At 42.3% G+C, this 16,504-nt stretch overlaps 1 protein-coding gene across 2 annotated transcripts in view; it reads right to left on the reverse strand.

Moving 5' to 3' along the window:
* LLGL2 (LLGL scribble cell polarity complex component 2) overlaps positions 1-16,504 on the reverse strand; it is a 79,370-nt gene that overhangs the window by 47,673 nt on the left and 15,193 nt on the right. For both annotated transcript variants that reach the window (XM_042448213.1, XM_042448214.1), the window contains exon 2: positions 13,167-13,271. In XM_042448213.1, the coding sequence (XP_042304147.1) occupies positions 13,167-13,241 (75 nt within the window). In that variant the 5' untranslated portion in view covers positions 13,242-13,271. The remainder of the gene's footprint in view (positions 1-13,166; positions 13,272-16,504) is intronic.

The raw sequence follows: 16,504 nt of genomic DNA on the forward strand, positions 1-16,504 counted from the left end.
AAGCGCCGCACGGGAGCGCCAACCGCGGAAGCCCCCCGCCTCAGCAAGGCCTGGACCGCCGCGCAGCTGAGTGGCCGCGGTGGGCGGGGCCGTCCCGGTTTGCGCCAAACCACCGGGACGGCACCACCCAAAACGGACTGTCCCGCCGGGGGCGATGGGCAACCCTCTTTGCTGGACACCCCACATACAATCCTTCTCTCCCTTACCTACCTGCTGTTCTCAATGTGATCCCATTGCCAGTATGAATAAAGAGGGTGGTTCACAATTTCGTATACAGAGGAAGGACACCATCTTGTCCTTTACCTTAAGCAATAAAATGTTTTGGATCATCGGGTGTGCTGAACCATGAGCAGAACCCTCTGTCCAGATCAAATAATCAGTTAGTAATTACTTAACTTCAAAAGTGGGTGCCGGAATTTGCTTGCGTGTCCAATCACGCAGCCATCAACCATTCTTTCCTCCTGCAGTATTGGTCTATCAGATGGAAGTTTATGGTAAGACACGTCTAACTGTATGTGTAACCCCTGTACAACACTTATAAAAACATTTTAATACGCAAATTTAAAACACATCCCCTGCGGAACCCAAGCGACAGTGGCCACTTAGAATCCAACGGTCGGGGAACCCTAACCTCAAATGTGGAGAAGGAAATAAAGCAAAATAGCTTGACTCCAAGTGCCCCGGAATAAAAGAGATCTTGCTTGTTAAGAGGCTTCCACACCACTTCTTCTTCCACAGTCACCCCCACCCCATACTTTGACCCCTGTTTCCACTGGGCAGTATAAAGACCAAGCAAGCATCTCTTCAACGGACAATACCTAGAGTGCAGCAATGCTTTCAGAATTTTCAGTGTATCCATGTAACTGAGAACCTATATTGCAACTTTTTAAAATCCCTTTTAAGGTTTTTCCCAGTCCTCAAACCCCATCCCCCCCCCCACAATATTCATTTTGGATACTTTACCATACTGTTTCATTTCACCCTTTAAACAAGTTCTATTAAATTTTTTTTCTTTTCTTACATTGTGGCATGGTATTGTTTTTTTCCCCATTCTGTTTGTATAAGTCACGCCTGGCCAGTCATTGTTGAATTTAGTAGTCCTGCAACTTTATTTATTATCTACAATTGTTTAACAAAAGGTAAACGGTGGCTCCATCTTCACACTGTGCACAGATCCAAACCAGAGAAGACCACGGTGTATCTTGAGAGAAACACGGTCTTCTAACAGTGAGTGACGAAAGCTCGCCGCAGCCCAGCCCCCCTGGTTGTTCACAACCCCCTTTTGTTTGTTCTGACTCTGTGCAGCTGTGCTCTCCTCGCCCCGCACCTTCATTTTGTTTGTGGCTTGGGCCTCCGTACAGCACTTTTAACAGCTGAGCGATCAACCCCTGCATACACGGAAGGACAGATTTGCAGCTGCTTCTCCCCACTTCTCACCCAATACCAGCATCAAGTCTCCTTTTACAACTAAAAGGAAAGCTGTTTCCCCAAATACTCCTCAAGGAGAAAAGGAGTCAAGACCATGGTCAATTATATTTGCACAACTGCTAGTCAGTCAATGAGACAGCCTGGGTTACATCAATTAACAGGGCAGGTTTGAGGGCTCATAAAAAGAAGGAACCCCTTGCAGGTAGAATAAGTGGAATGCTTCCAGGTAGGTAAAACACAGGTGAAACAGCCTGTCTGGCAGCTGAACTTTGCCAGTTGCTAACTTACTACTGCCAGTGAGACACGCTGCCTTAAAGGGAGCTCTCGAAACCAAGAGAAGAGGGAGGTACAGTTTCTTTTACTTTGACAAGGATTTCACTTTATGGTGTCACTGGTCTCCAAAGAAGATTTCTGCCACAATGATTCTTAAACTTCCAGGCAGACCCTCCAGTCGCATCTCGGCAGCTTCATCAAATGCTTAAACAGCAGAGGAAAATTTCTCCACAACAAACACACACACACACACACACCACTTGCCATCTTTAAGGACAAGAGGCCTTTACTAGTGAGCACAGTAGCTGGGAATATTTCAAGCTTCAGGAAGGTGGTGATGTGAAAATAAAACTCTATGTAACCTTGTATCTGCGTTTCCCTCCATTGATACATGGTAATGTACATGGAATAAAGAAATCACCAGGAACAGATGACACTCTGACAGAATTGCTACAATCCACACAGACAGAATCAACTAAATAACTAAAATATGCCAACAAATATGGAAAACAAAACAGTAGCTAAAAGACTGGAAATGATCAATATACATCCACATCTACAAACAAAGAAGTCACAAAAGACTGCAGCAAATATAGGAACATAGCATTGATTTCCCATGCAAACAAAATTATGCTCAAAATTCTTCAACATTGACTTTAATCATATATGGAGAGAGAAATTCGAGAGGTGCAAGTAGGGTTCAGAAAAGGAAGAGGCACTAGGAACTACAATGCAAACATATTATGGTTAATGCAGCAAACTAAGGAATTCCAGAAGAAAACCAACATGGGCTTCATAGACTACAACAAAGCCTTTGCCTGCATAGATAATTAAAAGCTATGGAACTTCTTGAAGACATGGGAGTGTCACCACATTTTACAGTCCTGATGAGAAATCTGTACTTAGGACAAGAGGTAACTGTTAGAATAGAGTATGAAGAAACTGTAGAAAGAGAGGAAGACTGAATGCCAGATAGATAGACTGAGTCAGGGAGCTGAATATACAAAATCTAAGCAGAATTATGGAGGATAGGGGGACTTGGGGCTATCTCATCTACAGGGTCACCATGAGTCAGGGCCAACTCGAGGGCAGTTAACAGCAGTGTACATGGCTTCCACATTTTTATTGTTACAATAACCCTGTCAAGTAGGCCTGACTAAGAGGCAGTGAGTTTCATGACTGAAACTTCCCAAACCCAAGTCCAACACTCTAACTACACCATCACACTTGTGTAAAAGTAACGTAAACCTATAAAGTTTGGATTCTTAACTCTACTCTCATTGTGTTTGGCTTCAATTCGAAGTGCAGTTACAGTATTTGTTCTAATTTTTGTTTTCCTGTGGATGAATGTTAAATTATCTCAAGATGGGAAAAGCTTTAACAAGACTTTTAAAAAAGAAACCAGCAAGGAGGAGCTTAAGGATGCCAAACAGCAGGAGGTGGCCCTCACTGTGAGTAGGCACCTCATCTTACTTTTTGCTAGTACATTCTGGAGTGCATATGAAGAAGGAGCACATACCAGCAAACCAGTCCTGTGAGAGGTTATTTTTGGGGAGAGAGGGTCTACTGCAAAGCACAGGGATCTATTGAAATGTGAGGTACTGTAAATAATACAAATGAGAACAATAGTATGGACACAGGATTCAAGGTTTAAAAAGGAATGTGAGTGGAATATGCCCTGTGGCATTTGGAAGGTTCTTTTGTTTTTGGAAGAAAGCATGTTTTAACATCAACAGGAAAAACTGGAAGAGCTGGTTTGCTTTGGTCAATCCTTAAAATCTGTGCTAAAAGTAATCTCTAAAACCATGAATAAACCATGATAATTGAGGAAATTTTACACATGCATCACTTTGAATAGCCAACATTATAAGTGTATGAAAATGCAATGCTGATTTGTAGAAGTTGCATTCATATGCTTTTTGTATGTGCACCTTTTTAAGGAGTTCTGAAATTCAGCAAGTTTTAACATTAGTACTTTGAGGGAAGGAAGAAGATAATATCCCCTGCATGAATGAAACGACTCCATCATCAAAAGACCTGAAGAGGGGAATTGAAGGCCTGAAAGCTCATGCCAAAACAAGTAAATCTCACTGGACTCCTCCCCATCCATTCCTTTTTATACTACATTTAGATAAGAGTGGAAGGAGTTTCAGTATGACTGCTGCTGCAGCTAGGGATAAGAGGCTAAGACTTAAGTGGGGGCATGCAGGGAGGGGGGAATCCAAGGTTGCAATGGTATTTCACAGCAACCACTATTATATGATCTTCTTCTATTACTATTATTGTTGCTGTTAACAAATAAATAAATAATGCTGAGACAGTGACAGTTTTGCTTTTTAACGGTTCGATGTATGCAAAGTTTGTTTCATGCACAATTTTTTAAAAAAATGTTGTTTATAAAACTACCTTCAGTTTATGTATGTAAAGTATATATGAAACATAAATGAATTTTGTGTTTAGACTTGGGTCCCATCTCCAAGTTAACTTATTATGTATATGCAAATATTCCAAAAAATCTGGGGTGAAAAATCCAAAATACTTCTGGTCCCAAGTATTTTAGATAAGGGGAGACACACCCTGTAATAATAATATTCCACCCTTTTCCCAGTTCAGGACTCAAAGTTATATACAACAAATAAAAAAAAAATACTTGGATCCAGCATTTGGAAAAGTTTTTTGGATAAAAGCCTCCAGAATCCCTCAGTTAGCATGACCACAGCTTGTAGTCCGAAAATAACATTTATAAACTCTGCTTTGATCTGAGGAATTTATGCATTAATGGTGGGAATTCACTTTCTGCCAGAGGTCCACCAGGACTTTGTTCCAAGGTCATAGAATTGTCCATAATACTTCACATGCACAAACTGTAAGAACAGTCATCTTGTAAATCAAGCCATTATTATCCTTCCCTATTGCATGTGGAGGCATTGAAGCAAAGACCATGACATTTTCCTAAAGCCACTTAGTGTTCACAGCAAAGATCTGATTCAAACCAGGGATACCCGTTTTCTTTCTAAAAGCACATCTGCAGTTACCCTGCCACACCCACCACAGCATTCTCTCAATGACAGCTTACGAACTCTCTCTCCAATTAAACCAGTACTTTAGTACGCTACTAAATGTCATGCTAGCCATCAATTTGAAGAGCCTTAAATGGACATTCAGCAATTCATGAACTCTAAGGGCCTTAATTGTTAATAGCCAATGATGGCAATATACTTCCCTCCAAGGCCAAATTTAACATGCCTCTCAATATCCAGGACTGGAGCGGGTGAACCTGAGAGTGCCATTACGATTCATGTTCTCCTTGTGGGCTTCTCCACTGGCAATTGATGCAGCAACTCTGATACTCCAAAGATGGGAATCCTCTGGCCCTTAGAGATGCTGAACTGCACCCCTGCAATGGTCCTAAGCCAGCATAGCCAATAGTGAGAACACTGGGAGTTGCAATTCAGCAACATCTGGAGAACCACACAATTTCCACCTTAGTGATGGGCCTCTGATCTGATCCTACCCAGATCTTGTGGGTTCTTACCGCAGTCCTTATTGCACTCCTGCTACCTACATCCCAGCAGCAGAAGGCTCGACAAGAGAAATACATCAAAAGCAAAGAGAGAAAAATGAGAATCAAAACATATGTGGAGTCTCATGATCACTGCCCAAGTCTTATGATCATTGGGAGTGGGCTTTCTCTCCATCTAGGGTTGCCATATCCCGCCTGGGGGCAGGACTTTCCCAGTTTGGGGCGGGGCCACATGGTCCCGCCCCAGTTTGGCCCCCCCGGGACCCCCCCCCCCCAAAGAAAGGCCCTGGAGGTAGGTCCACCCCTCCTCGCCTCCCTGCCTGGGATAGCCTAAAGAGCAGGTCTTCAGGACACCTGCCACTCAGAGCTATTGCCAGCCCACTTGGTATATATGTCTTGCAAAAGACATTACTTTCCAGGTTGCAGTGAGGAAAAAAAAGGCCATAAATCGTTCATGTTTCACTGGGAGCCTAAATGCCTCATCTTTTAAATGTATACCGGGTCAGTATTCTTGTAATTCTTTATCACAGGATCGTTTTTGAGGCCCTAAACACCTTTACTTGTAATATGCAAATTTCTCCCGAAGCTGACCAATGAGAAAGAAGCAATCAGCCCTCCACTTGGGTTGGTTTTCAATGGCTTGGAAGGAAGACATTTTGCCTTGCTTGTAAATAGGAAGGGCTTTGGGGTAGCAAAAGGCTGCAGAAATAGTTTGACACCCCCCCCTTAAACATCCATGGCTCAATTCTGGGAATTGTAGTTTCTTGTTGCACCAGAGCTCTCTTGACAAAAGGAGGCTGAATGGTCCACAGAGCTACAGTTCCCAGGATTCCATAGCCTTGAGGAGGAGGAGGAGGAGGAGGAGGAAAGCTGAGTCAGTGGCCATTAGGTCTGCCTTGTTTTTGGGGTTTTTAAAAATTATTTTTAAAAATATAAAATACTTATTTTATTAATTTTTATTATTGCTTGTTTTATTTTATTATTTTATTAATTTTTATTATTGCTTGTTTTATTTTATTTCATTAATTTTTATTATTGCTTGTTTTTTATTTTATTTTATTAATTTTTATTATTGCTTGTTTTTTATTTTATTACATTAATTTTTATTATTAAATATATACATCCCTGCCTTGTTTTTTATTTATTTTTTTCATTATTTTTTATTATTAAATATATGCAAGTGCATTTTCTGTGTATTTATGGCGCTTTGAATGCTAACAAGTCTGCCTTTCCTGGACAATTATAGTGATGATGATGATGATGGTGGTGGTGGTGATGGTGATATTGATATCAACAAGCCTCTGAGGCACGGCCAATGTAAGTTGCTGTGATTTTTACAAACTCATGCGCAGTGAAGAAAAACCACAGTCCCTTGACCAAGTACACACTTCTGAGAAGTACAGTTGAACCCGAGGGCAAGTCCATTTCTGCCATCTGTCTAAGAATAATGCCAAAATGTCCTCCATTTTTATCATGCCTAAAAAACATGCATTTATATTAACATTTTTAAAAAAACCCTCAATTTTTTGCACCTCCTCCATTTTTTTTAAAAAAAAATGTGTCCTACATTTAAAAATGTTGTCCTACATTTGTCCCGGTTTGGAGGTCCTGACTTTTGGCAACCCTATCTCCATCCCACCACCCTTGCAAGATGAGCTGGACACAGGAGAGAGCCTTTTCAGTCTCTTCTGCTCGTAGGCTGCAGAACTCCTTTCCAAGAGGTTAAATCACCCTCACCCTCTGCTGTTATTTCCACCAGTAGGAAAAGACCTCCTGTTTAAACAAGCCTTCACCCTCAACTCACCAGGACTGAGGACGATGCAATTAGGTCTGCTGTTTTTTGTATGTAAAATGTAGTTTTAATGTAGTGTAAATGTTTTAATGGTTAATGTCCTAAAAGTATTGGTTTAACTCAGTGCTTCTCAATTATTTTCTGTCATGCCCCCCCTAGGAAGAAGAAAACATTTCGTGCCCCCCGCCCGACTGTAAATAGTATCATTTGTCTATAAAATTGTTATAAGTACACCTCTGCATAACAGAGCCTCGCGCCCCCCTTTACGGAGCCTCACGCCCCCCCTGGGGGGCCCGCCCCACTATTTGAGAAAGGCTGGTTTAACTGCATGTAAGGTTTGGTGTGTGTGTGTGTGTGTTTTAAAAAAAACCTTTACACTTTTGTACTTTATACTGTTTAGATTTTCTGTTTTAATTTATATGTAAACAGCTTTTGGGGAGAAAATAAAAAAATAATTCCAATAAATAAATAAACCTAGCTAGAGGCATCACTCAAGTGAAAGAGTTACACAGTAAGCGCTGAAAATGAAGATATGTTTCCCACTCCAAATGTATCAGCCCCACAATAAGCTGCTTTGCTAATATTGCCAGAAGTCTCCAATTTCCCTTCCTTTGTAACTTAACTGCTATACTAAAGTTGTGCTTCTTGCTTTTTAATGGATGTATTTTTAAATTTTCTTTTAATTCTATTGATAATGCTACCAAGGACTTAATGTATTGGAAGGCAGTGCCAAATTGTGGAATCATTCAGTTGTTACAAGGGGAAACTGCAGAAGGATCTCATGTTTTCTGTTGGAATCTCAGGGTTACCAACGTATATATATAAAATTTATTCGGTCATTGACCAGCAAGTACAAATAAAAGTCAAATCACAAAAGCCATAAATAAGCTTGCTTATAAAAACTTCTAAATTGTACTAAAATTATACATTGCAAGGAGATAAAAGATAAAATATAGTTATTATACACAGAATGCAAGCACAAAGAACAAAACGGGTTACCAACGTATGTTCCCTACTCTCCCACCACATCAGAACCACCTAATACAAACTGTCTCGTGTCAGAGACACCTAGGACAGATGAAAACAATACCAGAGGCCCACCTCTATTCCAACTGGACTTCCCCCTTCCCTGACAGAGAGCATCTGATACCAAGTGCATGTAAATGCAAGGCTGCTGGGAATGGGAAACAGACATAGCTCCTGGAAACCATTTTTGTTTTCTGTAAGTGGTTTTTCACAGGTCTGCTGTATGCTTATAGGTGTTGTGTGCTACTCTGAGGATTGTAATTAGAAAGTAAGATATAAATCTTCTCAACAAACTAAATATCACTAAAACAACTTGACATCAGATTCTGTAATCATCAGAAAGTTCAGTTCAACAGAGTGAAGACAAACACTGCATCCCTTGTTAGAAGCTAAAAGTTCTCTCAGCAGTTTATTACTTCTTCCATTATGCCATTCGATCCCTCCGTGACAACTTTTGCTCTGCTCATACACAAATATCCCACATGGGAGGAAAGAACCCCCAGTAAAAAATAAACATATTAACATGCTGCATTACCAGCTTAATCTACAAGTTCAGACCACAACAATCATGAATTCCCAACTTTCCTTATCACTTGAAATTTTAGATGGGTTTCAATGCAACCCTCAAAATTCATTACAGAGATGAGCAGGGACTTCACTGCTTTATGAATTGCCCCAACCTTCTAGAATTTGGGGGATTACAACTACCTTAAATCCTGGACAACATGGAGAATGATTTAGAGTTATAGCCCAGAACCTCTGTAGGGCACCAGGTCAAGGAAGGGAAGGCTGATTTGTGCCACTAGCAGATGCTATGTGGTCAATGCTACTATCAGCATGGTGAGTCATGCAGCTCATGAGCCGACTTAAGGATGCCATAAATTGGCTACAAGCTAAGTGAGCGGATCAGATCAGATGGTACAGTCTGTGTGAATCTAAATCTAAAGGAGTGGGCAGAGCATGCTGCTTGTTTTAGACAATAGGTTTCTGTCCCTAGGATGTATGAAAATTACACTGAACATGCTTTAGATCAGGGGTAGGCAACCTTTTTGAGCCAGGGGCCGGGTTGCTGTCCCTCAGATAACTGGGGGGCCAAACTCAAAATGGTACCCGGAACGGCGCGGAAGCTGCGGTGGGGGTGGCAATCGGCGGCAGGACCGGGCTGGGGCCGGTCCCAAGGTCTTGCCGGGCCGGATCCAGCCTGCGGACCATAGGTTGCCGACCCCTGCTTTAGATATTCTATAGAAAGGCTTCCCAAAAAAGCAGATAGCCATGTCATATTTGTACTATCAAGAAACTATTTCCTAAGCCGAACTAGGACTTTCTGCTACCTGGGTTCTTTCCACATGCAAACCAGATATAAGATCAGGACCACAAAACCTGCATGATTGGGGAAGCAAGAAAAAGTAGAAAGATGGTGGAGATACACCTTCCTATTATCAAGTGTTTCTTCTTCACACCTATCTACTGAGTGCAGCATTCAAGCTTAGGGAATTCAAACAGCTTTGCTTCAGTCACACGTTATCAGTGACTTTTCATTATGTTTGACAGTCTGATAATCTAACTGATAAGCCATGCTTGGATGATAAGGAAGTGAATGAAAGGAGAGGCCCCCAAAAGCTTCCAGCTCAGTTCAGTGCATCATGTTGCTGCCAGTCTCCATCTGAGAGACTGAGACTTACTGAGACTCCTAGAGTCCTCAAAAAACTGCCCAAATAGTCTCAAAGATAGCCCTTAGACCTAAAGTGGCTCCTGCTGCTTGACAAATTTTGAAGATCACTGAATTAATTTTCTTCAAAGAACAGGTAACTGAACTTCCACATATTCTTGCCCAGTCACAAAATTATCATACCTTTTAACCCGGGCGCAATACAAGGTGTTGGTAATTACCTATAAAGCCCTAAATGGCTTGGGCCCAGGGTACCTGGAGGACCGCCTCTCTCCGTACAATCCGCCCCGCGCACTTCGATCTTCAGGGCAGCTATTGTTAAGTGTTCCAGAGGCGAAATATAATTCCACCTCTAGGAGGGCTTTTTCCATCTCAGCCCCCAACCTCTGGAACGCGCTGCCCTTCGAGCTCCGCTCAGCCACCTCCCTACCTCAATTCAGGAAGGGGTTAAAAACCCATCTTTTTGAGCAAGCTTACCCTGACCAGTAACTCTTCCCCCCCCCCATGTCAGCATCGTGCTGCCGACATGTTATTTTTTATTATTTTTATTGAACTGTTTTTAATTATTTTATTTGGTTTTGTATAATTGTACTGTAATTTCTTGTTGTTCACCGCCTTGATTTTTCAGAAGGGCGGTATATAAATAAAATTTTATTATTATTATTATTAACCCTGGGAAAAAGACAAATTTCTTAGACCTCCCCCACGGAGCAAAAGACAAAACGTACAAATGGCAGAAGACGCCTGCAGTTCTTAACTTTTCTTAATAAGAATGTCTCCCCATGGCCAACCTTGTTTTGCTTTCTCAAAATCATTCTTGTTTAGCTAGTTGTTAAAACCAAGATTTGCAGTTCTACAAAATTTTTCTAAGGCACTGCACATTCACACTGGAAGCCTTATCAGTAGATCAAAATTCAAGGAGCATCATTCAAAAAGTTTATTCACCTCCTTTAGAAAGCTACATATTTAAAATTAATCCTGGCCTACAAACAAACAACTGGATTGCTCCACTCCCAACACCTTAAGTGACAGACACTAGAAATCTAAAGAATTTCATAGGCCTTAAATAGCAGGTCTGTGAATTTTCCATTGGAATTGTCAATTAATATGACTGTTTTATGCCACCAAAAAGAATCCTTCATCAAGGAAAAGCAAACATTCCACTTAGCAAAGGAGAGCATTTTACGTTATAGAACAACACAGTTAATTCAGAACAGTTGAGCTGACACCTATTCTGAAGAGGTATCAAGCTGAGTAAATGGTTAACCATGCAAGGCATGTTAGCACTGTAAAGCATGTAACCTTACCTTGGAAAACACCTTGCAGAATGTCTATTTTAAGCTAATGACCTCAACACTGCAAACAGATCCTTCTCCTTTAAAAAATGTGTGCTTGAATGTAGGAGATCTTTCCAAAAGAGAGTGTGTGGGGGGGGGAGTTAGTTGTACACACGTAGTGAGTACCTGGATCACCAGCTGGATCACCGGGGGTGGGGAAGCAAATGCCCCATCCAAACAATCTTGTTTCTTTGAAGAATATGTACAACTTTCTTAAGTTGGTCCTTTGCCAGACAAGAGAGCCAGCATAGTGTAGTGGTTTGTGCATTGGACTGGATATCAGGGTTTGAATCCCTGCTTAGCTATGGAAACCCACTGGGTGACAAGTCACACTTTCTCAGCCTCAGAGGAAGGCAAGGACAAACCCCCTCTGAATAAATCATGCCAAGAAATAGCCATGTCAGAAACAACCTGAAGGCACACAACAAACACACCAGGCAAACTGAGAATAGGAGCACAAACAGGACCTGGGGAAACATTCTATACTAATAGGTTTTTAAATCATGCAACCCTCCAAATTATGTTGAACTGAAACTCCCAATATTAATCACTATTGGCTATCTGGACAGTGGCTAATGGGACATGCAGTCCAACATAATCAGGAAGGCTGTTTTGAGTCCCAACCCTGATCTAAGGAGCTGAGCAGCATGAAGAAAAAATGGTAACTAACACACACAGAGACGTATTTCTTACACTCAGGTTTCATGCTTTAGCAAATGCAACTGAAGTGTGAAAGTGAAACTAGGGCTGGTATGACATAAGATTAAGATGTCAACACTGTAGCTTCTGATGTGCAGATTCCAGCACTCATGTAGAGCCAGGTCTTCCTAGGTGAGCAACCAAGGTGGGCTCATCAAGATGCCATCACAGCTCTTTCAATCTCTGGGAATGAGCATGAACAATGCCTGGAAGAAGGACTTGGATGCAGAACTGCTTCAAGCAATTTCTTACCTAATAAAGAAAATCTTGGAATCAAAAAAGAATGCTGCAGCTCCCCAAAAACCAATTGTGTTTTGCTTTTATTCATAAAGACTGAGTTTTCAATATAGCTATTTGTGGCAATATAGAACATGTAAGAAAAAACTAACCTGAGATAGACCAAACCACTTGTGGTCCAAGACACCCACACCCACACCCACGTATTGTATTCTATAAAAATAAAAGCTTGAGAGTAGGCTTAATGTTCCAGGGAGAATAGCTGCCACTGAACATGGCAGTTAAAACCTTTTTTGCCATCTGTCATTTTCACCATCACCTATTAGTTCATACTATATTTATTGCCATTCATAATTGCTGACACTCAGAAAGTGCAATTCTTGCACTTGCCAAAACAGCTAAACAGTTTACTGATCATGTTGTGCATCGCAGAAGTTGCATATATGTTTTATTGCTTCCAAACAGTCAGTGGCACCATCTGTCATGTGGGATTAGAAGCAGCCATTCTTCAGCTACACAAAAGCAGATCTTTAATGAACAGAGGCCCACTTACAACCATTGTGGTTTAGTACTTACATGCCAGTTCACAGCTTACCCTATTGAAAGGGAAGAACACACCACAACACCTTTTGCTGTGATAATTAGCAGCACACTAATGCTGTTTACACTTCTGAAAACAAATTTCAAACACTTCCACTGCCAACATTCAAGTGTAGCAAAGTATGTGTTAAGTCTGAAAGATGTACACTGACCCTTGCATGTTTGCTTAAAGGCAGCATTATAAATGAATCAAAATAGTCTCCTCCTATGTGCCTCCTCAAATGAAAAAAAAGTGTAACCAAATAAAAGATAAAGGCCTTCTACCATAAAAACAATAAACAAAGCTTATGAGATTTGAATGCCTATCTGAAGTCAGGAAACAGTCTGCTATCTTAAGACACATGCATACATAAAAGGCATATTGTATCAGGGGCTGGGTAAGCTCAACATTCATTTTACAAATATTTATTTGGCTTCGTACTCTTTGCCAATCCAATGACCAAATAAGACTGTCCTTGCTGAATATAATTTCTCCTTCACATGCAGCTGAAGATATACCATCTCTTCAGCCTGTCTGGACAGGCTGCTCTTTGGAGTTTCATCCTCATTTCATTTTAGGCACATTCAAGGCCAACAACATACCTTGTTAAACTGGAAAAGATCACGCTTGAGCCTCTCTCTTATTGGATCATGCCCAGACCTCAAAAATCTTCTCATTTTTCAGTTTTAACTGCTTGGCGCCAAAACCTGCAAGGAACAGCAACAACTTTCATAAGGAAATTTTGAATATCAGAGATGTATAACATATCTAGCACATTCCACAGAAACATTCCCTTTGAGCAAAAAAGGACAATACCCTAAAAATGATCAACTATCTAGAAATAGCACAGGAGCCCTGGAGACCCTCCAACTTTTTTGGCAGCACTGACTAGTAATTGCTGTTGTACCATTTGTTGTTGTGAAGCTGCCATGGGGTTTTCTTGGAAAGTTTCAACTAAGGAGGTTTGCCACTGCCTTCCCCTGAAGCTGAGAAAATGTGGCTTGCCCAAGGGCACTCCATGGTTTTATATGGTCAAACAGGGATTTGAATCCTGCTCTCCAGAGTCATAGTCCAACGTTCAAACCACTACACCATGCTGGATCTCATCATCATATTTAATCAAAGAAGTAAAAGAGGAAAAAACAAGACTGTCCCTCAAATAAATAGCTGCTTAGATTTGCAACTTTTGCAAAAGAGCTAAATTTATTCTACACCAAGGGAAAGAGACACTGCACAATGCTGCTTACATTTTTACATTAATTATTCTAAAGCTACTCTATCCCAGTTCATATTAATGCTAACCTCAGGATTACCCCTGTATTGTTAAGCATTCTGTGAAAAGGAGTGGTGAAACCACCAAGTAGCTTCCATAGTCTTAAAGATCAGCTTGAGAACAGCAGTACTCAGTATCCATCCAGAATAACAAATAGATTTCCAGAGCATGTTTGAAGGCTTGAATTGAGAGGACAATAATATACTTCTGTCATGACAAAATTCTATGAATGTGAAGCCACAAACACATGTCGGGACCTTCATGCCTGCCAAGAGAATCTCAGTCACAACACGCGATTCTCAAGATAAGGTTTCTTTCGTGCAAGTCGGATCTGAATTCTCACTGTTTGGTTAATATTCACAGTGAGACTGCCATTTGCACTCTAATCATGAACCTACAAGTTATACTGCCCTCACAGTAACAAATACAGCTCTATGTTTGGGTCAAGAATGTTTGGGAGTAAGTCACCCCCTCCTTTGAGCAGAGCTCAGGACCTCAACAGATTCACTCGCTAAGCCAACAGGAAAGCTCCTCAAGGACCTAAGAAAATCCATCCAACATCTGGACACAAGGCATAAAATACAGCTCTCCAGAGTTGCAGGCATTCTCTTTTGCCCAGAATTAAGACAATGGGTCAGTGGTCACTGTCACATCCAGTGGGATCTGGCATAGGGGATTGTTAATTTATTTTTGTTTAAAACTATCAGGTTCTTTGCCCAGAGACAGATGGAAGGCAAAACAGACATGGGAGTTCTAACAGCCTTCATGTCTATCTAGAATGCTCAGTAACTCTATAAATACTAACAGAAATGTCTAAATAGCGGAAGAAGTATTCCTGAATAACTGGAGTACAATAGCATTTGGGGCAAACAGATTCTAACAGTTAGCTAGCTCCAATTAGTTGCTACAGAAAATTTTGGATTTAGAACAAAGGTAGGAAACCTCTAGATCAGGGGTCGGCAACCCCCGGCCCATGGGCCGGATGCGGCCCGCAGAGGCGGCAGGACCGGCCCCAGCCCGGTCCTGCCGCTGCCACCTCCTCCTCCTGGGCCGCTTGACTGCGCTGCCTTCATCCTCCTCCACCGTGCGGAGGAGGAAGAGGAGGGCCGCGCGGCCTGGGGCACAGGAAGCAAAGGGGGAAGCCCTGTGCTGCCCTCCCTGTCTCCCAGCGCGGGCCCGCGCTGCCCACCTTCTCCGTCCCAGCCCCAGGCCATGTGGCGCATGGAGGAGGGGGGAGGAGGAAGAGGAGGGGAGAGGAAGAGAAGAAAGAAGAGGGGGAGGAGGAGAAGAAAAGGAGGAAGAGGAGGAGGGGGAGGAGGAGAAGAAAGAAGAGGAAGAGGAGGGGAGCAGAAGGAGGAGGAGGAAGAGGAGGAAGGAAGAGGTGGTGAGTGGCCAGAGGCCTCAAGGTTTTTAAAATTTTTATTTTGGGTGCTTTTAATGCTAACAAGTCTCCCTTGGTTTGACAATGATATTGTGGTGGTGGTGATGATGATGATGATGATATGAGTCAGCTTGAGAGGCATGCAGGCACTGTTTCAGAAGCTGAGAAAGTGTCACCTTCCAAAGTGTGTTTTGGGTGCTTTTAATGCTAACAAGTCTTCCTTGCTTTAACAATGATGATGATGTTGATGATGATGATGATGATGATATGAGTCAGCTTGAGAGGCATGCAGGCACAGTTTCAGAAGCCAAGAGAGTGTCACCTTCCAAAGTGACACTCCCTCCCTCCGGAGGGAGCCTGGGGCCGCACGGGCCGAGAAGGGGCCCACGGAAGCGGCCTGCTGCCTCCTGAGCTCCTCCATGGCCCTTGGAGCCCTTTTGGCCAAAGGGAAGAGCCTGGGACAGGTGCCCAAGCCCTCCCCTTCGGCCGAAAGGGCCCCTTGGAGCCCGTTTGGCCGAAGGAAGGGACCGAGGAGGAGAGGGCGGGCACACGCCTCCTCCTCCCCGCGGGGCTTCGGTGTGCGGCTCTGCCCCCAGAGGGTGGAAGCTCCACCCCCGGCTTCAGCCCCCCAGTTGTCTGAGGCACAGCAACCTGGCCCCCAGCTCAAAAAAGTTGCCTACCCCTGCTCTAGATGAAAACCTAAGATTAACATTTATGATTATTAATCATTATTTTTATATATTCAGCATTGGGACTCTTTTGAGAAGGGACACATATGCAGAGGAGGGAGAAAAAACAGTCCCTGGAGATCTAATAGAAGACAAGGAAAATTTCAAGCAACACCTCTGCCTAAACAACTTTTGCACTCTTAATTAGCAAACCGTTGCATCCAGACAAAAAGATAATACTACCTATCTAGTCACACATGTATCTCACAATAACTGCACAACTGTTTGTGGACCTGCTGTTCACAGCACCACAAGGAAGACAAGAGTGACAGAAACTGAAGGCCGTGTCCACAGCAAACAGTGGGAAAGACAGAAAACGTCACCAGTTATTCTGTACTGAGTGCAGCTGCCCCCAATACAATAGAGCTTGGAAACATTATGCAGCCAAAGCAGTCTTTCCCAGATGCAATGCCCTCCAGCAAAGTTGGACAATGACCCCTATCATTCTATCCCATTACATCTATTGGCCAAGCTAGCTGGGAGATAACTTTTCCAAGCTCTGGAAGTGGCAGTCTAAGTATGGTTAAATGGTAGGAATGACAAATATTTTTAGGCTAA

This window comes from Sceloporus undulatus, chromosome 2 (assembly GCF_019175285.1).
Source record: "Sceloporus undulatus isolate JIND9_A2432 ecotype Alabama chromosome 2, SceUnd_v1.1, whole genome shotgun sequence".
NCBI lineage: Eukaryota > Metazoa > Chordata > Lepidosauria > Squamata > Phrynosomatidae > Sceloporus > Sceloporus undulatus.